The 24704-nt window shown below is 37.2% G+C and overlaps 1 protein-coding gene across 4 annotated transcripts in view; it reads right to left on the bottom strand.

The window, feature by feature from the left end:
• The window catches only part of ADGRG6 (adhesion G protein-coupled receptor G6), a 108131-nt gene extending 85511 nt beyond the window's left edge, over positions 1-22620 (bottom strand). For 3 of the 4 annotated variants that reach the window (XM_017737255.1, XM_017737254.1, XM_017737257.1), the window contains exons 1-2: positions 22551-22620; positions 19974-20074 (exon numbers count right to left, since the gene is read on the bottom strand). In XM_017737255.1, coding sequence (XP_017592744.1) covers positions 19974-20074; positions 22551-22552 — 103 coding nt within the window. In that variant the 5' untranslated portion in view covers positions 22553-22620. The remainder of the gene's footprint in view (positions 1-19973; positions 20075-22550) is intronic. The other variant, XM_017737256.1, reaches the window with a different exon arrangement.
• Positions 22621-24704: the final 2084 nt, after the last annotated feature.

The raw sequence follows: 24704 nt of genomic DNA, 5'->3' as shown, positions 1-24704 counted from the left end.
TAAGAAAAACTGAAAAATTTCTTTCCCACTACCTATGTGCATAACCAAATAGTAATTTAACTCTGCATATCATCATGTTAATCTAAATCCACCTTGCTCCTGTCCTGTGACAGCATTATTTCTTCCACAAAAGCCAGTGACGGAGCCCAGAACTATGGTAGACTCCCATGGCAAGAATGGCAGAATTTTTAGGCAGATCATCTGACTTTGGTCAGGAGTTCAGCCAATAAAACTTAGTGGCTTTGTGCTTGTTGTCTTCAGGATTTTTCTATCAAGGACTCTCAGCTATTTGCTCAATTAAGCTACAGTCAATATAAAGAGCTCCTTAGGGAAAGTATTCCCTCTTATTCTAATTACTCCAGCTGACCCTAGTGCCAAGGTCTGCAAAACCACTGCTGGCCTAGAGTTAAGGAATTATTGTACTTACTTCCTTAAGAGACAGGCTATTCCAGATCTCCTAGTTCTTATGAAATCTATTAAATCTATTTTAGTAGCTGTGTGGTTGGCACTAGCATCAATCTTTGCAAGTTTTTCAGCAAAAGTTGCTGAGCAGTGCATGCAAACCAACAGGGAACTCTTCAGTATGGCTCAGGATAGCTTCAGTACAGCTCTCCCTCAGCGTGCATGGAAAAACTGAGGAATGTTTTAATACCTGCAAGTGTTAAACCTAATATTAACCTTATACCTGGTCAGCTGATACAGACATTAATTTGGTGTAGCAAAGATTAACTGAAAAATCAAAAAATGATAGTTGTAATCAGCCTTCTGAAAATAAGTAGTATAGGAATAATTAGATGGGAAATCTTATTCCCAAAACAAAAAGGAAAAAAAGAAATCTCCTTCAAAAAAAATTCTGCAAAGTAATTTCTGATAAGTGTCAAAACATTTGATTGTTACCACCTTTAAAACTTTTAGCAAACCTTTTTTAAATACTGAAGAAAATTCAAAACAATGACTTAAAATTTTGCTTTGAATTTTCAGAGCAATTTTTTTTCTCCATCATTAAAACATTTAAGCTAGAATTTTTATCTTGTCACTTTTCTTTAAAATTAATACACCTTTAAGTATCAACAAAAACCAATATGTTTTGGGGAGAAAAATCAATATTATTTAATAACAACAACTGAATTCCTCATCCAAATAGCTTTCCAGTAACTGATATTTTCTTTCCTCTTTGTAGTTTTCTTAAGTGTTTTTATGCAGTAAATTCTGCGGTGAGACAGATTGCTGGAGATCCATTTGTAGTATGAAAAGATTTTGGGTGTGCTAGACAGCTCTCCTGTGACTCTCATGACTGCTGGCTTTTCTCCACCCAGGCAGCTCTGATCACCTCCTGTAGTCAGACTCAAAACTATTCAGCCAGAACAGCCAAAACAGGCTCTGACAGTATGAAGGACTAACAGCAATTACAACATTTTGTAGCATGTGGTAATTGAGTCATTATGATCAGGCTGCAACAACTACATGAAGGAAAAGTTCTTATAATAGCTCTGATGGTAACTGCTTGCATATTTTCTGCAGTCTGGATCAGTTATGAAACCTGCAGAGCAGTGTTTAATGGTCGGGTGGAATGCGTTCCTTCCGACAGAACCATTCAGGCACTGCTTGCATCTATGCAATGCCATATACACAAGAAGGTGATGTCAGCCTGAGCTAAATGGCTCTGAAACTGTGGTCACCTATTTCACTACTGAAGATACTATGCTGCACTATGGAGTAATAATGGTGACAGTCTTAAAACTCTTTTCAGATCATCTGTAAGTCTACTTCAGCCTGAACTCTAAACATAACTATGATGAAGTGCCAGCAGCAACTTTAAGCAGTTTTTAGTTATGGAAATGGCAGAGGGTTGTTTGTAAGCAATCAGGCAACTCCTAGATAATTCACCAACTCAAAAACATTTGCTGGAAGTGAAGAGTTCATTTATAACTAGACAGAGAATTGCACCTTTTCTTTCAAGCTTCCTGACTCTTTGCAAGTGCTACCTCTGAGGCAACCGATGAAACAAATGCAAAATAGTAACAGAGACAAAAATATAAATATTTCAGTCTAAAAGAGCTGATCATACAAACCTTCCAAGTGGGAAAAATCAACAAAAATAAATACCACCATGCTTACATTAATATCAATCATCTTATAAATAGGTTAAGAATGGTCTTACTTTGCCTGTCTATAGAGATGGCTGTGATGAAGGAGCTTCAGCAAGTATAAGGGACAGAGTGGGCTGAGTGGTATAGGTGTGATGCAGAGTTATCATGAGAGGTCTGGGAAGCCAACCTTGCAGCACCTACTATGAAATGATAAGCGTGAAATACACATTCACATCCTTTCCCTAATGGCAGCAAGGCCACCCTACACCATATGTAGCAGGACTACAGCAGCTTTGCTGCATACAGCAGACTTCTGCTCAAAGCAACTCTCTGCTTTGTCTGAAACCAGTCCTTCTCCCAGGACTGTATCCCCAACACTAACCAAAGGCCCAGTTTCATTTCAAAAGCCAAAGCAGGAGCTGTAAGGGGAAACCTTATTCTGGGTGTAATCTGTGACTCTTAGCACCGGTGGTATGTGAAATGTATTATTTCATGAAAAATGATTATGACAATAAAAAAACCCAGTTCCAGTGTACAAATATTTAACATTTTGTCTCACAGTTAAATCTCCTTTAAGCAAATTTTGTTTTTCCCTGCACATGAAAACACTGCTGCTTCATTTACAGACAACAAGCCACTCTGTTCTGAGAAAGCAATTGCTTTACAAGAAGTAATAGTATCAGAAGTTTCTTGGCATTCGGATTACTAAGAAAACAAAACCAGCACAACAGTGTTATCTTCCACTTAGAGCTGACATCTGCATGGTCTTTCAAACAGAAAGGTCTAAAAACCTCTGATGTCTGAACCAGCTGATCTCTGAACTGCCTACCAATAAGATATAATCTATTTATGTGACCATATCTGAGTTGATATGAGGATATGCAGAAGTGCTCTGTCTTTTTAGAGAGAGGTAGCACCATTAGTCCCATGGCTACCAGGTCTGCACTGTGCAGAATAACAGGTTTGCTCCCTCATTTGTAAGAAAGAACTCACAGCATATATGGTGCATTGCAGACTATCTTGGCTCCTTCTGCATCGTAGTTTATTTCTGTGTCTTCTGCATTTCAGAAGAAAGCAGAAATTAATCCTTTCTTTTTGCAGTAATGGCACTTTTCTTGCCTTCACATTCTGAGGGGAAAGCTATCATTTGACACCTCCACCAAGGTGTCAGAGGGTGGTCTAGCTATTCGTTGCAACTGAAAATGTTGTTCTGCTAACGTTCACAGTTGTGAGGAATTACCACTCAAGTGAGCTGCTCGAAGCTTTCATTACATTTTAATAAAGGACCTGAAGTACCGCTCAGTCCTTTCCACTGCTTGTCACCATGATCAAATACATGCTATTATTTTCGGGCCCATTTTTACCAGATGCAGTCACAGTCTAGAGCACTAGAACAGGAGTGTAATCACAAGTCATACGTTCTGAAGACTTGCTAATAATGTTAACACCTGTAAAGTTTGCTGGTAACTGGTAGTCAGGTAAAACTAGTTTACTACAGTTTTTCCCTCTGACCAGACCAGTGCCTTGGCTACCACAAAGGACCTGTGGTATAAGGAATGCTAGAATTAGTGGACACCTGGATAAATAAAATCTATTTGGGGAGTCAACATGACTTCTGTAAAGTGACATTTTGTCTTGTAAGCTTCTTGGAGTTCTCTGCAGGCTTCACTCGTGCTACGTGGGTTAATGTGACCCAGCTGACATGTTTCACTTGGATATCCAGAAAGTTTCTGGCAAAGACTTTCACCGTAAGCTTTAAAGGCCACTAAGAAGTCATTGTATCAAAAGCAAAGTTTTGGCACGGATAAGTAACTGGTTAAGAAGTAGGGCATAGGAGCAAACGTGAAGGTGTCAAAACACACAAAAGTCACCAGAAGAGTTGCACAGGGGTCTTTGCTGGGATCCTCACTAATTAGTGAATCCAGAAAGTATCTGGAAAAGCAGTAGAAGAGTACAGGCAAAGTTTGCTGATGATGGAAAGCTTCTCCAGACAGTAGATACCTTGAAGGCAAACTGTAAAGAACAGAAAAATGAGTCTCTTATAAGACAGAGTGACTAGGCAGTAAAATAACAAATAAAATTCAACATAGATAAGTATGACAGTGCCCTGAGTGCACTAAAAGCCCTTAATTGGCTTTCAGTTCTTGCTGGACATATGCTGTAGGTGTATCTGTCTCTGGCCTTTGTCTCTGGCTGCTCCTAACATGACTCTCTGGATGGACCCTGGACCTGCTTCTTCACCTTACCCTGTCTATTAGCCCAGCCCAGACATAGTGAGACAGTAACCAGTCAGTGAGGACTCTGTGCTGGTGTCAGTCTGGCTTCCAGATCCTCCTCCATCATGGGCAACCCAGCTCCTGCTGCTCCCAGCCAGGTGACAGCCCAGGGCACATGTGGATGTCCCAGCCTGGGTTTAATGAAGCTGTTGAGCTACAGGAAGAGGATGCATGGGTGTGGGTCCTGGGTGGGGACGGCCAGGGCAAAAGAAGAAGTAGCCAGGTACTCTTCAAGCTGGGAAAGAGACAAAGATCTGCAAAAGGTCTGTAGGTGAAAGGGAAAGGAGAGATAAGAAGTACCTGCTCACTCACATCACTTAGTGGCCCTTTGTTATAGAAGACAGGTTCAAATTAAGGAGAACAAGGTGGTCCTTCACACAGCAGGAAGTGGACACATGGCACGCCCTGCCTGAGGACAACTGTGGATGTAGGAGTTCAAAGGGAGTGGGCAACTAGCTGGCAGAAATCCATCACAGGCTAAACAGGGAAGCCACACCAGCCTCAGTTAGATTTGCATTCCCAAAATGGAAGGGGTTAAAGACAGGGAGAGTTTTGAGGGAAAGTATCAAGTACACAGGCCTTGTTTTAACTCTTCTCTTCCAGGTGCCCAAATATGAACACTGGGCTGGTTTGACCCTTGTCTTAAAGAAGTAACAGACCTACTTCTGTTCCAAGGGCAGATGGGCATCAAGTTATAGGAAAAAAATTATTTGATGCAATCTGTAATCTGAAAATTGACACAGTTATTAAACATTTCATAATTTCTAGAAGACTCATTTGTCTTACCACTAGCTACAAGCCTGGAGAGTAAGAAAAACAACCTTAGCTCTAAAGGAAATCCTTTTTTAAGTCTGGTGTCTTAAGGATTACGATCCTTGTTCTTTTTGAGGATGTTGGCACCAAAGACACTAAGGAAGCAGAGGGTGCTTGGCACTGCATGCCAGTTCCAGTCTTTCATCTAGCAGACTATCTTAACATCAAAGATATCCCACCCTTTACTAAATATATTTATTTATTTACTTTATTTATTGCTGAAGAAGTAGGAATCTCTCCACAAAGCTCTGGGCACCCTGCCATTACCTCGGATACAGAGAAAGATTGTATGCATTACAGAGAACCCCACTTCCTAGAAAAATGCCACCTTCCCTCAAACTTCAGTCCACACAGGATCTGCTCATCCAGACTCCAACACTCTTCAGTTGCTCCTTCAGAAACTAACACTGCAGAAGTAAAAGTCTTAACCATTTTTTCCCTAGATAGGTATTTTCTTGTCACTCTTTTGTTAAAAGTAACAAGGAATCCCCTATTCCTAATGCTAAGTGTTTTGGTTTTTATTTCCAACAGCACAACACAAATCAATCATCAGTAAACTAAAAATTACTTTGCCTTAAAAATAAACAAACACACCTAAAAGAAAACAAGCAAGAAAAAAACACCCCCAAAACACAACCCAAACTGCACCCACACATCACCCTGGAGAGAATACTGGAAAAGATGAAGAAATGGTATTTTTCAAATGTGTAACCAGAAATTCCCTGAAGCTATACATAGAATAAAAAATTGAAGTGAAAAAAATAATCTTTCAAGTGACAGGAGTATGGTGGAAGTATGACAACAGAATATCTCTCTGTTGCTTTTTTTCTTTTTTATTATGAAATACTGTTTTCTGGTGTTACATAGATTGTGCAGAGACAGGTTGCTGTTGTTCTAATTGCTGGATCATTCAAAGGCTGAAATAAATAATTAAATTTAAAAGGAAGTCGTAAGCAAATGGCTTCACAGGGAAGTAGTTTGATTACTCCAATCACTGTCAATTTCAGCTTCCTTATAATGTCTCAAAAATATAGTGGAGAACATCTTGATTAAGTGGGAATGAATGAAACAAGAAAAATAAGTAAATTACATTTTGTTGAGGACTTTCTGCTCTGCATATGGGATACATTAAAATTCTAACTACACATATCTAAGAGTAATTATAGTTTTATCTACATATACACAGACAACTCAACAATATAACCCCTCCCAGAAACAGTCAGACACCATTAGGGTTGCACAATCAAGGACGACTGAAGTTAGGAAATGCCAGAGTTAACCTTCCTCTGGCCTTTGTGCACAGATAATTGAAAAAAAATCGTCAATTACATAATCACATACTACTGTTTTTGCAGGATCTCATTCAGTGCACAGGAAGGACAAATCCCATGAAATAAGCAACTTTGCAGTATCCGGCTTTACTTCTGTGCTTCCATGTGTTACCCCCAGCCTTGAAGTGATTCCAGTCCTCTCCTGAGACATTATCACTGACTTCCTCATGAGCTCTTCTGTGGTGCTCATTAGTATAACATTCGAACGTTTCTCCAACAGTCATTTTATTTAAAACTTACAATATGGCTGTGAGGGAAGAAGTTCTCTTTAACTCATTTTACAGAAGTATAGCTGGGGAATATCAAGATCAGAAGAATCTCCCGATGTTGGGCGTCTCCCTTCAGACATGCAAGAGTTAACTTGTGATTTGCAGCATTACATAGAGGTTAATATAGTCAAACACAGTTCCTATTCGCATCAGCTGCAATCAGAGATGAAAATCATTCTATAAGTTTACGTTAGTGACAGAAACTGAGACACATTAAAGACAGCCGAGAAATTCATTTGCTGAGCCATCTGTAACAGAAAATAGTTAGAGAGAGAATTCCGTTTTCTAGCACAGCCTTCAGCCACCCTTGCCATGAGATCTTCTTGCAATCCAGTTCCTCATTCAGTGTACATATTTTACCTCTGGCCGCACTTTAAGCAAAGACCTTAAAAACCATGTTTGTTTTCAGCCTCCTGGCATGTCTGCTTTATACAAAACTAGAGGCCAATGACAAAAAGCAGGTGGCTTTGTAATAAACTCTCCATCATCACCATAGACGCGAAAATGGAAAAAGCCATAGGCAACCTGAATTCTTCAATTCTGTTTTTTCCTAATTACTGGGTTGCCAGCTTTCTAGCCTTAGTACTTTTTTTAATATATTTTCTTCCTAGATTTTTCTTCTATTATTTAAAATAAGTCAAATTTGAAAACTACCCTTGTGTGACAATCATAGGAAACCTTTCCCACTGGTCTGCCACACAGGTTTCCAACATATCAACTAAACTAGCAAGTGCTGATTCTAGATTATCATTCTCTATTTCACTAGTTGAATCCCAATCTTTTCCTCACCTCCACATAAGACAGGAAATTACTGCAAAATAAAAATATGTACATGTCTTACTCTTTGTCAGAATTGGTGTGATTAAAGGGTTGTGTTACTTTAAAGCCATAACAGACAAGTAAGAGCCATTTAATAGCATGTGGCATTTCAGAAATAAACATACTGTCATAATTAGGAAAGACAGATTACAAGGATGTGGCATTACCCATATGTAATTGGGAGCCTGGATATTCACTCAGACCTCTCTTATTGCTGCTGATAAAGAGGTGCTCACAATAAAAGCCATTATTCATTCAAGTCTCATACAGATATATTTTTCCATGACCAAAGCAGCCTGCACTCAAGAACGTAATTTACTTAAAGTGTGGACAAAAGATCTGTGCTATGTGTCTGGATTTATAAATCTGTCAGCGCATGTAGGCATACAGGAGATCCACCTGCACAATCCAAATAAACACAATACCGTGTTTCCATACGGATATTTGTCCTTAAACTGATACAAAATGTTAGTTCAACATTGGCTCCTATTAAAGTTGCATCGTAAACATATAATGTTTTAGGATCATTTTTATCAGCCATTTTTATAACTTTTAATAATTGTATTTTTTAAAGTAACATCAAAGAACAAGCCACGTAGATTTATTTATGGCAGTACATAAGCACAGGGTAATGGCTGATGCCACCTCCAGACTATATATCTCCAGTGAGATATGATAATTCTACTTAGTACCTGTTTACTTATGAAAGCTCATGTTACATGGAGAAAATTAATAAAATACCACCATTATAATTATTATTTAATATTTACTCTATGACTTTAAGTGGACAATCCTCTTTGAGTTTCATTATAGCTTTAAAAACATAACAGGCAAGTTGCTAATCTTACTGAAAGCTTCATATGTGTAATACATACCATAACCCCTAGAAAGGTCCATAAGGGAACATATTTACCATGTCAGTGTTTAGACTGGGCATACTGGTCTTCAGTGTTTCTCATAATTGTTGACAAATTGGTAAGTATAGCCCAACAGTGGTACATAATAGTGCAGAATATCTCCCTCCTTTCCAAGCAGCTGGTTCTTGAATGTACATAGCACCTTGGCCATACAAAGTCTACTTGACGGTCATATTTGTTACCATCAGTATTTGTATACACACATCTAAGTTTACATGCTGACACCATAATTACTATAAGGAATGATATAGGAGGAATAAATGGGGACTGTTGATGAGAACTATTGTGAGGGCCAGTATAAAAAAACTGAACCTCAAACACAAAGAGAATTATGACAAAGTATAAAGAACAAATTGCAAGTACCACAGAAGAGCTTCCTGGCAAGAAAAAAAGTTTCATCAACTGCTGTTAAGTAGTTTATGTTTGTGACTCACAATGGTCACGTTTTGATGACCAGATTCTTGTTTAAGACCTTTTTTTTTGTTATTACAATATGTAACACCATTTTTCCATTCTGCTGTCATTGCATCATTTCTTATATTGAATTCTGCAAAGGAAAACTAATTGAAATCTAACGTGAAATATCAAAAATTGTGAAAAGACCTGATTTTTTTTTTTTTTTTAAGTTTGGCTTGATCCCTGCTAATAAAAGATGTTTCTTCAGATTTCCACATATTTCAAGTGAATAAACACAGTAGCTGATTAAGATAAGAAGCATTGTAGACCTCACCCTAAAGATTAAAACTCTGGCCAGGCTGAGCTGTCTTCTCACTAGAAATGCATGCACTAAAGTAAAATAAGAGGAAAGCTCAAAAAATCATGCCACTAATAATCAAAAGCAATTCACTTCAAAAGGAAAAACAATGCTTTCCTCTGTGCATTAGTATTAAAAACAAGAGTGGATGTCTGCGTTCTTATGATATTTTAACTGACTGACAGTTTCCAAACAATCCCCAAACAGATGCAGTAAACCTAGCTGAAAAAGAGAGTGATAGAGCAAAAATGCTGGCTTCTCCTTGGCTCAGTTTTTGAGAGTGCTGAGAATATTCATTTCCCACTGGATCTCTGGGAATCTGAGGTGCTCACTCCCACAAATGGTACCATGTCTCACAAAAAGCAGGAGCAGTGCTGGAAGAAAACGTCTTTCAGTACCAGTCCTTCCAGAAGAGTTTGTGCATCTGAATTTTTTGCTGCAGCTCAAGTCAATTCTTAAGTACCAAGAAAGGATTCACATGACATGGTGATTACACAGACAAAAAACAGAATACAAAAACCTCTTCCATTTCACTGGGTGAGATCACAGTAATCTGCAGACAAAACCAACAAGTTACAACATATAATCATTGCCAAGTGTACACAGCAACTCTTCTTTTGTTCTTTAAGCCTTTTTCCTTTCTGAACACTGAACAGTGATGCAGCACCATGCAAGCTAAGTCTTTTAAAGCCATGGGGCAGAACTTTGGCCTCTTCTGACAGAGGAACACTGCTTGGCCAAGACACAAACTTCCAAATAGGTTCTCATTGGACATTTGGGAAGGGATTTTCCAAAGAGCTCCACAGTGATGCACCTCTGCTCTTATTCAAGGATAGCAAAACCTGCACTGACTTTCGTGGGACCCAGTAAAATGAATGTTATGCAGTCCATGGAAGAACCACCAGAACATACACAGCTGAATATCCACTTGAGAATTTCCTTATATTTTATTCCAGAAGTTGTGCAAATTTATTTGAAGATTAAAGCAGATTTGTCTCAATTTCACTATTCCTAAGCATAAAAAAAGCACACACCTTCTATAAGATGATTTCTTTATTTTCTCAATCATGTTATTAGTAAGTTATTTGCCTTTACTTTCTTGAATACTTATTTAAGAAAATGAATGCTTTTAAGAAAACACGGCAAAATTTTAAAATTAATGTTGTAATCTGCTCCTTCAGATTCAGGACATTTATTACACCAGAAAAATGATTAGGATGATAAAACAAGATAAATGTTTTGAAAACAATAGCTTTAAAAACTGGACTCTTCTCAGTTACATTTCTGGCATCTACTACATTCCATTGCTATGATGTGCTATTCAGAAAAGATTTATGCAGCCAAGCATATTTTTCCTAAGATCTTAAGTTCAGCTATTAATTCTATGATTAAATTGCCAGTAATTCAATTCTGTTAAGCCCTTAAAAAAAGAACAACTTCAAATACTTTTGTTGAAGGTAGTAGTCAAAGGAGTCAGTAAGCACAGGAGTTGTGTCAAATAGAGCACTTGTATCACATATGTCAACACTGCAAATAAAGAGGGAAAGAAACCCACCCAAAACTAAAGACAACTGACTATGCCAGATATTATTTGCAGGTAACTTTTAAGTTACAATTTTTTTGCCAGAGATCTAGAAATTTCTTATTTGTTATTACCCATATGTGAAAAATATGTGCATAATTTATTAGAGAGAGAGAGTGTGTACATAGAGAGATGTTTGCCTTTTTAATCCTCAGTACCATCTTATGATTGACATGTGCCACCAGAAGGAGAAATTTATTCTACCAATGCTACTTCTGCCTTTTTGGCTTTCATAGAGATCTTTCCAGGAATGCAGAAGGGTTAAATGCAATTCACTTGAAAAGCAGTAAAATAATCACTTAACAGTAGAGCAATTCCTCATATGCAGAGACAGACAGAGGGAAGCCCTGACGGGTGGCATTTCTGATATACAACGCCTTTGGCAGTTGCAATAGCAGGATTTTACCAGAAGCACATCCAATCCAAAATAAGATCAAAATACTGGACATCACAGAAACAGTACACTGTCAAAATCTGACATGCCAAAGAAAAAAACATACATTTTATAAACCAATTATATAATGAACTGTAACTGGATCAGCTGGTGCACATTTGAGGCACCAGGTTTACCCATGTGAGGGAGGGGGCCCCTTATTTTTATTGTTACACTTCCTTTAAGTATCTTTATCCATCCAACAATATTTTTAAAACCCCACAACTTCTAACCCATTGTACAAATGATGCCTTTTTTCAACACCAGCATTTTGCCCTTTTATTTTTGTGTGTATATTACATACATACATGAAATATAATGGTTCTTTAAACCAAAATTAAAACCCAAGATGATTTAGCACCATTTGGGTGATTTGTTTTTCAAAACACTGGATGGGTGGGCACCCACACCCAAAATGAAATCTTTCAGTTATTTTAGATTTCATTGCAAAAGACATATTAATGTGTTCCTTTCTGTTTCAGAAACTGTTTTCAAAAACTTACCAGACAAGTGATTTCAGGATGCTCTGTATGCTTTCAGTATGATATATCACTAACATACTTTGGGTGTGGAAGACATTTAGACAGAATCAGAAGGAAAAAAACACTGAAAGATTCAAAATTTAAACCCATTTATTGACATTTCCTGTAAATTCAAAACAATGAGAAAAAACAGTTGCACTCACACCTCAAAAAAAAGTCTCATAGGACTGGGTTACTTGTACAAATGCCTCTGTGATAAACTTCGACCATGAGGTCTTTCTCTCCACCTAAAAAGCAAGTTCTGATTTAAAAATGCCTTGAGTTTCATAGTATGGATTTGTCACTGCACAGTTCTTAATTAAAAGAGCTCTGAGACGCCAGAGCATGCATCTGAACAAAACAAACTCTGTTCTAGACAGGGAGTTGCAGCTTTCTGTCTGACACCCGTTAAGAAGCATATTCATGAGTGAAAAAAACTGGAATTAGGAAAAAATCTCATTGCATTGTATCCTTTCAAAAATTAGGTTAGCTGTGTGACAGTCTTCTCATGGATCTACCCTGCAAGCTCTTGCAGATATTTAGCTCTGGAAAAAAAGTTGGTTTACAGTGTACTGGGAGACAGTTGGACTGCTTTGGGGATATCCAGAAGAAAAATGGTTTCAAGAATAGGAACTCACTTTTTGTCACTATTTAATTGAGTAAATTATTTTCCAATACACACTTTTTCTGTCTACAAGAACTTTCAAAAATTAATTTGTCTGAAAATATGCCATGCTGACACTTCCACACAATATAAACTCTCTTACATCTTAATTAATATTGCATTAGTTTTAGAGGATTGTGCAATCTGAGTCACCACTGTGGTGGCCTCTATTGTCAAATTTGACTATTTGTTACACTGGAATTGGGACAAACCAGTAAATAACTGAAAAGATGTTCAGAAGTTACTGAAAAGGAAATTCACAGAATGGGAATTGGTAAACATGTTTGGGAGCTGAAATCTTGAGGACAATTAGCAAAATTGTTTCCAACTAACAAATTGAAAACAGTCAACATATTGTTCAAGCAACTGTAGTTCCAGACAATAAGGGAAAAAATAAAGCAAAAAACTCCACGAAACCTACAACATGAAAGATCATAAAAGAAGAGCACAAGTTCATTGTGGTACCAAAAAAAATAGGACAGGAATTGAGTTTAGAGTCGAAAGTGGTTTGATCTATCAAGAGAAGGCAATTAAAATTGACTAGTGTGAAAGATATCTGGAGGCCAGACTACATAGGCAGACCTCTAACTCTGAATTATACGTTAATTTTCCTGTACTGCAGCAAGAGTTAGAGCCTAGGCTGCCATTTACAGGAACCGAGCAGACTAACGAGCACTGAATGCAGACAAAACAAGAGGGGTTTCTGAAAACCCTCCCTTCCCTTGATATGCCTGCTTGTATTATCATATCTAGGGCAGGAAAAGTAGTTTTGGTTCAACGTACCACAGTAAGGGATGTACTTCTCTCATGTAACTTATCATTATTACTTTAATATTTTTGTTAACTCTGTAGAAAATGTTCACACTCTGTAGCTAAAATACATTGTTTTCCTCCCACAGGAGAGATATTTTTCTCTTCCATGATAAGACAAAGAAATTCAGAAACAGTACATGTGAATTATTTAATCAGATGTTTTTCATACACAATTTTAACAAGGAATATAACTTTCCAGGTGAGTTTTCTTATATCACAGTACCTTACTAGATTGTAGCTACAATTCCCTCACTTGTTTTTTTTCAGATTCTTGAAAAATACACATCATATGTCTTTTTTCATTTTAGTATTGTATATCTATCTCAGACATCTCTGTGCTGTGGTTGTGTGAAAATGCAAATGTTAACATTTCTCTATCAGAAAGTGATAACTGAGGTCTTGATCTAGTAAGCATTACATGTTACACCTTGTGCAAAACACTTAAGCAACCCCACTAAGTAAACATAATACTATGTTCTAGCAAAAATAATCATGGGCATAACAACAGGCATGTAAAATCTGCCAGATCAGCCCTTCTGATTAATTAAGAAATGCTGACTTTACAGTGGTAATTATGCACTTATAAAAGGTCCATTGGGATATTAAATCAACCATTTTAATCACTCAGTATTAATTGTGATACATATTGAAATGTACATCACACAATTGCTAGACTTGTATGTTAGGAACTTTTACCTGGAGACTTCTGTTTCTAGTTAACACCTTCACTTCATGATGCAATGCTTCTCACACTAGTAATCCACAGGAGGAAAAAGGTGGCACACTCAAAGACTTCAGTTTTTTAATAAGACAGAAACACATTCTGTTCTAAAATGTTCATTCAGTTTATTGAGAGAAACTGACAAATACCATAAAAAATATTTTTTTCACATAATAACCTCTATCAGGGCAGCCGTTTGTAAAGCACAGCCCAGCTGGCCACAAGTCTTCTTGGGGCTATTTTTTGGATATACTACTAAGGTAGGTACTTTTATTATGTGTTGTCATAAATAGTATTGACAAACATTCAAACTTTTGTTGGCTATGTTTTTAATTTATAACAGAGGACAGAGAAAATGAGGCAAAAATAATTTATAAACAGATTCCAAAATCCTGTAGGTCATAAAGATAGGACCTTCTGTGACAGGTTGTTCTTTCTTTGAAGGCATATTCTTTATAGCAGTAGTATATTTTTTAGCCTGTGCTCTAATAAAGGAGTGCAGAGACCCTGTACAATGAGGCTGTAGTCAGCTTAAAAATGCCTGAGCACATTCCATATCGGTTTGGCTGTGGGGGCGTATCAGAGGAGGGGGAAAAATCACTGTGCTTTTAAGGCAATACTGTCATGGTTAATGCAATGAGGTCGAAACATTTAAGGGAAAAGAATTACCAACACCATCAAAAGATTATAGCTAAAAAACGTAAACAGAGGTAATGAGAGGCAGGCTCCTGTGAAATTCATTTCAAGAGTAATTTACTTTTATATTAACAAACTGTCAACTAGGGGAAATACAAGAAAGACGACTAGCAACTTTTTCTCTGCAAGATTTGTATGAACAGAAATTGCAAACATGCCTCAAGCCAGCAAAAATTTAGATATTAAACAGAACATAAAGGGGATAGCTTATGTTTTGTTTAAGCTAAATTAAAATATAAAAAAAAACCTGACAGAGAAAGAGGAAAGAATAAAAAAACCTTGGAGCTATTCATTAAATACACAGATTCCTCCTGACTAATCTCTCAATTACTCATGATTTATGTATGCCTCTGTAAGGAAAGAGACCGCCAGACTGAATATTTTTTCCAAACTTTTTACATTTCCTGACTTTTGCCATAACTTTCAGAAATAAGAATTTCCATGCCCGAGTCAGGGACGGCAGTATCAGTCACATTTACCCTGCTCTGCAATAAATGCACACTCATTCCCACCTCTGGGATGCCATGAGAGAAGTTTGATAAAGCACCAATAACAACTTTACAAAACCACTCCCTCTGTACGTGAGGATTGTGCTGACTGACTGGGTTAATGCCTTGGCACTTCGGTTCTAGCTCTGCACATGGTAAGAGAGAGGAAGATAAGGCAATGTGCTGACAACCATTTCATCATTTGCCGGGTGATAGGATCTTTGGCCCCTGTCTGGGGTAGGCAGCTTGAGATCTGTGGTGAAAAACCACACTTCCTGACTTGGCTGTGCCAGATAAAGCCCAATCCATTTTCACTATGTCACTAACTCTTGCTGCTAGCGCTGGTGGCATGAGCAATACTTCCCACCACATTGACTTCCCATCTCTTATTAGGCTTCTGAACCCACAGATTCACTCTGAAATGCTCCCATAAACAAGGGAGGACTTTAATCCCTCCTTTATCTACACAGGCCCAATTAAGGAGCATAACAGACAAAGAGGATCTTATATTGTGGATCATCCTCAGACATGTGGGTGAAGGACCTGACTTCAGACTTATTTTTTTTTTCTTGATGAATTAAATACAGCACAAAATTTTACTTTGAATCACCACTAAAATTAAAATTCCAGAGGCTGTAATAGAAGTGAAATTTACACTTTGGTGAGCTCCTGAGAATTGATTAAACTGCTCTGAGGACATGGAAATGTGACTACAGACACCAGTGCACTTTACTGATGGATGACCAAAAGGACAAATGTTCACTCTGGCGTTAGCTACAGTCATAGTAATTTTGTGATAACATCAGTATGGGGCACAATCCAGAAATAGTGTAGTAAGAATTATAGATGTCCTCATGGCTTTACTAAAATAAATATTTTCCACATTCTGAATAAAACTAAATATGGATGCACAGCAGTCGAAACTTGAAACACTTATTGATTCTTATGTAATTATAAGTCTATTAATGACATAAGAAGGTGAAAACTCTTACGAGGATGTTGCCATCTTCTCAAATGTTCAAGTGTTCAAAACTGAAAGTCCAGTGCTGACAAGACACTCAAAAACTAGATTGGAAAATAATTATGCAAACTGCAATCTGCATTAAGGTCACTGAGAAAACTCCAGTTCTTCTCCTGGGTTACCATTGAGAGCACAGACAACTCCAAAAGACAGCACAATATTGAAACATTAGACATTTTGTTATGACAGCAGAAAAACAAAAAAGCAAGGGGGGACAAAAATGAACATTTTTGTGAGGTTACACACACCTGAAGCAGCAGATTTTTACTTTCAATACTGAGCTGCTGCTTCTTTATGTCAGATAAAAATGAAGCCATTGTGACAGGACAAACACCAAGACAATTTTTTAGGCACAGGAAAAGCACTGTCATATTTGAAGAAGTGCAATTTCCAAAGGATCTCCTCATTTCCCAGATTTTTAACCAAAAGAGATTCTACACGACAATGATTAAGAAAGAACTACAGATATTAGGGAAGTTTGGAAATTACATAATGTATTTCTCAGCCCCAGGGAAGGGGATTGTAGATTTAAAGCCATTTCTGGTAGATATTACTATACATTCCCAAGGACTGGGATTTCCCAGTCTTTCTTGACATCTATTTCACTGCTATCTAAACCTTTTGATGAGATGTCCTCCCCTCATTTATACTGCTGTAATTTAGGCCCATTTTTTTTTACCCTTTCAGCTACCTGGAAAGATTAGTCTATCCCTTCCCACTGCACCTACTTCCTTAAATATTCTCAGTTCTTATGCATTCCCTCTTCTGCCTATTATAGACCAAAAAAATCTTAGTTCTTTCTGTCTGCCTTCATTAGTTATGTTTTCTAGAACTCTGTTCACTCCGCTTGTTCTCTTTTGGACTCCCTGAAACCAATGAAATGTACATACAAACCAAAAGTTAGGAATATCTGAATGTCCTATAAAAGCAGATTTAACTAATTCTGTTTAAAACACCCCCATTCTAACAGTTCCTACGCAGTCCTTCCACTGGAAGACAGGCAAGCTGTTTACAAGGGAGGCAAGACATATACTTGTCACAGAGAAACTTAGGCATGACTAGATGACCCCCATAAGACCATCAGGGACATCTACCCCAGACAGGAATGGAAACCTGACAAGTTACTACCTGAGCTGTACTATAACTTCACCCTGACTCACAACACATGACCTGAAGCCAGTGTGCCCAAAGTGCATGGCTGCTGAGGTTTTAACTAAAGGACATGTTATATTTTTATCAATTTTTCCCCTGTTAATAATTTCTTTCTGTCTTTATTTTTCAAGTGTCGCAATCCATCCACTGATTCCTTTGAGGTATCAGACCTATATTTTTGGATTCCACTCCACTGGTGCACCTGCTTGTCAGTACCCTACTTACTAATTTGTGGTTAAACATTCTTTCCACAGACCATCCCTCTCCTGTCCTAAATTTTCTGCTATGTAATCCCTCTCCTAAGCTTTGTTTCCAAAAGCAGGCCCAGTACTGTAGTTTTCCTCAAACTAAACTATAAAATTATTACTTTTGCATTTTTCCATGTCACAGCATGACTGACATATTTATCCTTATGAATAGCCCCTTAAATAATCCATAAAACCTGGACCTGATGAACTTAATCCCTCGCTTGTATGTAACCTCCTCTGGGCAAAGCTTAATAAGCACCAATAGCTTTCTAAGCTTACAGCTCACTCGAGAACCTGGATGAATGTCAGGCTTTTATGACATTTCTACTGTAAATTCAGTAAAGCTTAAGCTGCCAGAGAGATTATGAATACCATATGAATCCACAGCCAAAGTGACCAATACCTTTTAAGAACATGAAATAAAAAATGCAGGAACAGCAGTGTTTCCCACTTTGTTTGTCTTGTTTTATTACAAAAAGCAGATGGAAAGACTCTATTTTGAAGCAGAACCTATGCTTTTACTTCAACATAAAAAGAAATATGAACCCTGAGGGTCTACATGCAAGTGCTGCCAAATGACAGGCTCCTGTAAAGGTAAATATCTCATTTTTATTTCAGTCGAGTAATAACAGCAGACTACCTATCATCTCTTTCATTGCTGAACAGCAAACATCTGTCTGTTGAACCTGGGCATTTCCAGTGTACCTTACTTATCTACTTATCATTCATGCAGACAGGGAAATACCTTTTCCATTAATTAAAAGTTTTGAAGATTTCAAATCTATTCCTGCAGAGGCAAGAAAGGAAAAGCCCCCACAGGGATGCACTTGAGACTGGAACACTTCAGCTGCTTTTGCCAATCCAATGGTACAAATCATTTCATTGCTGAAGAGGTCAGCTAGGGGCATATATGATTTCATAGAAGTGTGTCTTGGAGTTTGGCATCTTGGAATTTGACCCTACTTGTTCAGCACCAGCACAGCTAGCCATGGTGTGCTGCAATTAGCTGAATGCACGGGTGAGTTTGTGGTTGGCTTTCTCTGTCCTCACAGAAGGCTGAGACCTTCTGGCTCACAGGGCTTAGGTTGCTGTGAGACCCACACTTTCAACTATCAGTTATCTGTTATGAAGAGGAATTAGCAAAGGATAATAATTTTGGCGTCCTAATGTTCTAGTCACCAGGTAACAGCACACAGCAGATGTAAATGAGAGAAGGTTTTGCTGATTTACTTTGTGCTAAGAATGGCAGCTGCATGGCTCAAGATCAAGTTTGGACCAGGAACATGGGGACACAGAATCCATCAGTCAATGGAGCCACAAGTGAGGGCAGATCCTAAATGCATTTCTGGGTACAGTTTAATGGAAATGGAAAACACCTATTAAAGTGACATGAATATGGAAAGTGCTACTGCACAGCAACAACATTATTTTGTCCTTAAAAAAAAAAAAGGGTAGGTTTTAAAAACTAACAAAAGCACTTCTTTAAAAAAATAAAAACATTACCAGAGAAGCTAGAAGCCCTTTCTATATATAAACAATCCTTTTTCCATTGGCAAGACTGTCAAAGCAAAACTACCCATCTGATACAGAATTAGCTGAGCACCACAAGCTGCTCCAAAATTTTCATATGCTCCAGAATAAACGCCAGACAATTTTTTTCCAGCAAAGCAGCTGGATCTCCTAAAATACTTTGCACTCTAGTGGTTAGGACAAGACATTTAGTGAATGAAATCTCTCATTCATATGTTTAAAGAAAACAGTCAGAATATTACATTGCGCTGTGCTGAAGTGTCACCACAGATCAAGATGACATCCGTTTAAACTGATGGTTCTTTACAGTGTACAGTTATCTTACTTGCATATACTTTGCTGAGGAATGTTTCTATTATTTGAGTCATAAAAAGCGTTTAAAAATAATAAACACACTCCAGGTATTTTACAACTTTGAACTACAGTGAAGGGTTATTGAATACACAATCTGCACGCACAAACAGTACTGTGGAAAATGGAAGAACTACATGAATACTCACAGAATTTCAACAACCAGAAGAAATTCAAGAGAGGCAGGCATTAACAAGGTAAATGCAAAGAAAGAAGAAAATGAAAGAACTCAAAGAAGAAATCCAAAGGAAAAAAATAGCAATAACTAATAACAGCAAAATTGTAAAAACCGGCAAAAAGAAAATTCAGCAGTAGCTGAACACAGGACCCAAACTATAAAATCATAAATAGTAATTATAAAGCATCACTTTCATCAAAGTGTTATATTGTACAGAATTCAGTCATGTGTAAGCATAATCCTCGGTCATTATAACTTTGGGTCCTAGATCATTTATTTATGCAAGAAGATAAATTGCTGACTTACCTGCTTGCTGCATGCATATAATATAAGTGGTAAACAAGCAGAGACAGTGCTGCAGCTTCCATTTCCAGTGATAGCACCACATTTCACTGACATGAGACATCCTGGGGGAAAAAGAAAAGCAAGCAAGAATTCAGGGAGTTTTACAACAAGACAAGAAAATGAGGAAGATACTGTTGTTAGTCAAACTATTAACTAGCAGTACATAAAGTAGCACTTGAAAATTATGGATGGCCCTAGTATTGCTTAAATGGAGACAAAAGTCTGCTAAAAAGGGTCAGAAATTATACTGTCTGGTTCTTAGCAGACAGCAAAGTGGAAGACTGGTCAGCATTGGGTTTCTAAGCAGTTAGATGAGGGTGGAATTTCAGTAAAAGAAACAAGAAGCACAGTCTGAAAGAGTTAATTTGTAGGGGTTTTTCTGGAATAGGAAGTTTTACACATATAAACACATTTATTCTATTAAATTATATATAATATATACATATTTGTTATTAAATAGATAAAGATGGTGGATGAAAATTTGCCTCTGCCCTTAACAAGGCTTTCCATTTTTCACCTCTAATTTTTTGACAGCTATGACATTTTCTGCTGACAATTTTTATGAAAATCCTGAAACTTTCCATGCCAAAATGGAGGAGCTTATCTGTGCTGCCAGAGAAATCAGGGACATCCTGATTATTTAATAAAATAAATGCAGTTATAGGAAAGTCTCTATCAGTTATAGCTTGAAGTTAAAGTTTTCTTCCCCTTAAAGCCTAGAGGATATTTAACAGCTAAACCAAAATGTTTCCTCCATTGTGGGCAGAACAGGAAGCAAAACTCTTAATAAATTTATTCAGACCTTTAACCATGCATCCTAAATGAATGGTGTTCCAATACCTTCATGTCTCATTCTATTCAACAAGTTAGCAGCAAGCAAAAAGAAGTAACAAGTAATGAAACACAACATGCATTTTTTTGACCGACTCCTTCCTCTCCTGTTTGGTGATGGTAACTGGCTTTTTTTCAGTAAGATATCATCTACCTATACTGAGGTAGATTAGGAGAAAACTCTTGCTTCTGCTCCACAGACATTGGCGTGAACCCACCAGCAAAAGCTGGGGGCAAATATAAAACCTTTTCCAGTGTAAGCTTCTTTTTTTCCCCAAAGTGGAAACCAATGCAGGAAGATAAACCATTGTAAAGGAACAACTAATGTTTCAGCTTTAAAAACAGTAATTCATCAAAGCAATTCTGTGGGCTAGACACCAACGGGCCCAGGTAAATGGTCCTTCAGCAGACTGCTGCAATCAGTTAGGCTTCCCTTGAGTGCAGTGCTACACAGCATAGGTATCTGATTACAAAAGAAGTTCAGTTCTTTGTGGGTAGTTATATCTAATTAGGCATCTGAAGCAGATTTATTTTTTCTGAGTTATTGTAAAGTCAAACTTAACAAGTGTTGAAGACAAGCACAGAAAACATGGGGCTCTGAAGTACAAGAATCTCTTTGATTAAGCCAGACATACAAAATAACTGGATTATCAAACAATAGAATTATTGTCCTTCAACTTAGTGATCCAAAAATCCCTATTAAAATCTCAGACAACAGAAAGCTGAGGTTTTGGAACTATTACTTTTCAATGTATATAATTCATAAATCCACAATGCATTTAAGATTAATTTAGAAAACTGAATTTGAACAGAAGTCCTTTGAAGGCATGAAAACAGTTACACGCACACACGAGCACATATGGCATGCATATATACTCGCAGAGTGGGGAAATGGAAATGTTGGGGCTAACAGCTTGACATACCAGAGGAACAAATGAATTTTCCTGTTCCTACAGAAGAAAGAATTTGCAGGTACTACAACCTGCATGCCATCCTGCTGCTTAATCTACCAATGCAAACCTGTAGAAGTGGTAGCATTACTGTTTTCTGTTGTTGGTTTGTTTTGAACAAGCACAGTTACAGTTATCAGACTAGGAAACAAACAATTATTTATTAATTCATAATAAATCTGTATTGATTTTCATCAAACAGATAAATTGCCTGTATCGTCACTTTTGATATCTCTGTGAGCTCTGGCAAAGTTTTTGCTCATTTAATAACTGGAGAATTTAAGACACCATGTTTGAGATACTCAAGGAAAAATAACATGGCAATCTGCTGCTTAGGTCTGGTGTGAATGCACCCAGTCACCCTGCCTCTAGTGCCTTTTTAAAAGAACCTGAAATTCTACATTAGTCTGAAAGAAGTATTTAATTTGGCCAATTTCTATTGTTACTATTTACTTGCATTGCGATAATGCTTACAAGCCAGTACTCCATGGTACTCCAGGGTGATAGTTTACATTCTGTTTCCTCATCCTCACCCATGTAAAAAATGCTGGTCAAGAAAGATTTCAAGAACATAATCAACAACAGAGAACAGCATCAGTAAGTTCAAGCAATAAGGCAGAAAGGAGTAGCTATAAAGATTTTTCCCCAGCGCAAAAAGCTAGATAATTACATAATTGCTATTAAAAAATACACAATTCTCCACCAAAATAAATAAAACAAATATACAAAAAAATAGCAAACCATCTACTCCACTTACATTCTGTGTCATTGAAGACAAAACAATTCTCTTTACACCACTTCATCTCAGTTGACAAGAAAAAGGTTTATCAAACTCAGACAAGAATGAACACAGAAGAGCATGCTACCAAAAAACTCCACTAATGGGCACCATGAGTCAGATCTGTTTCTTTTGGAGACAATCATTGAAGAACTATTTTACAAAGCATAACTGCTAGCTGAGTGCTATAAATTAGTGAGGAAAACAGTTATTTATATGTTTTTAGGATCTTGCAGAGACAAAAAGTCAAAATTCAGAAAACTGACTTCTCACAGCCTTACACTGTGATGCATAACACTCCTGTCCACACGAGAAGTTGTCAGGGATGAAAGACAGATAACAGACTTCCAACAAAAAGGCTTCTTCCACAAGAAAATCCATCCCTGATATTTTTATAATTTGACATTTCAGACAATTACGATAATGTGTTGTAACAACTGATAAATACTTCCCAGGCTTTAAAAAAATCACTAATTGCAGATATTATTCACCTCTTAATAGCCACTGTATTTATTTTAAGGTTCTTTTTCTTGATTACTAGTGTTAATCAACATCTAGAAGTGAATCCAAACAGCATATGAATAATTCTATAGAAAAATTAGGAAACAGTTCTGTGATTGTTTATATCTTATCAAGGGATGATATGGTCCCCTGACAGCACTGACTTGATGGCCCAAGAGACTCCTTTGGTCTTGTGTTATTTTAAATAGTATTATAAACGTCTGTTCTGTCATTTAATATTCTTTAACAGCGCAGGGAATGGATATTAGAACAGCAATATACTAAAACACACCATGAGTTTAGGTAAGCAAAGGGATGGACATTTGTCCATAACAAAGATCTCAGGAGAGATATAGATTACTTCAGTCTGTCTTTGGTTACACAAAAATTGCTGAACACTGTTCATAGTGAGTTTTCTTCTCTATTTTGTATCAATTTAAATGAAAAAAGCCATGTTCTGTCCCCAGCTGGTAACACACTAGCAGCTCTGAAGAAATCACTCCAGATTGTCACAGAACCAAAACATTTTACCCAATATATCTGGGAATTATTAGGACACCTATGGTAAGTGCACATCTACTACAGATAGATATAGTCTCAAAACAGCAATCCCTCTCAAGCTTTTGAGGGTTTTTGTGGGTTTTGGCCTTCTGTGAAGTCTGATTTTTCTGAAGTCTGAAGTGCTAATTTTTCTATGGACTTGCATTTCCCAGTGTAGACACTGTGTGACATGACCAGCTATGCACTCTAGCTACCATTTCAGTTCAGTCCAGCGCTACTTTCATTCCCTATAACATAGGGAGACAATGAGCTTATTCACAATTCATTCCAAAAGAGCAAAATAGACATGTAAATTATCTAAACCATAAATGGATAGTAATTTGACACAGTTCAAGATGGAATTACTGGGAGTTTTGCTACATCCAACTACTAAATCTTTTACTCCACATGCCAGCAGCCAGCTAGCAGGCAAAACAGCATTGCCTTGTACGGAATACACAGGTCTGCAGGACAACATACACAAAATGTGAATAATGCTGGAGCATTTCATTTGTATACTGTACCATCCCAAAACATGCAATATAAATTTAAATACACCATCTTTTGTGTTCAAAACTTTGTCAAAAATTCCCTGGAGTAGGATGTGAATTCTGCCTGAGGCACACTGACAGGACTCTCTTTGGTCTTTGACATGTCTAAAGCTATTAAGGAAAAATGTTGCTGACACTTTAAAATTAAAGGAAAGATAACATCAATTTCACAATTTTTTTTCTCACATAGATTGTAAACAAAAAATATTTTAAGCTTAATCACTCTCAAGTGGAACTGCAAGTGAAAGATGATTGCAACTCACAGTTTAGTTCCCCAAGATTAATAGAGGTTAATTTAACTTTGAAATCATTACTTTAAACTGTAGTACATTAATGTCTTGAAAGATTAATTACACAATGCCCCTTAAAACTTTCATTTTGTTAAGCACTACTTGTTCCTAATTATTCTTACAGCCAACTTTGAAAACACCCTCATGATCATCAAGAGAGATGAAAAAAAAAAAAAAAAAGACACTGCCTTTTAATTTAAACAGTATCAGCCCTATCAGATCCATCTAAGTCCCTTGGCTTTCCTTTCAAA

Source organism: Corvus brachyrhynchos, unplaced genomic scaffold (genome assembly GCF_000691975.1).
Source record: "Corvus brachyrhynchos isolate BGI_N302 unplaced genomic scaffold, ASM69197v1 scaffold6, whole genome shotgun sequence".
In the NCBI taxonomy this organism is placed as follows: domain Eukaryota; kingdom Metazoa; phylum Chordata; class Aves; order Passeriformes; family Corvidae; genus Corvus; species Corvus brachyrhynchos.
The sequence above is the reverse complement of the archived record's forward strand: the minus strand, read 5'-3'. Positions and strand labels throughout refer to the sequence as shown.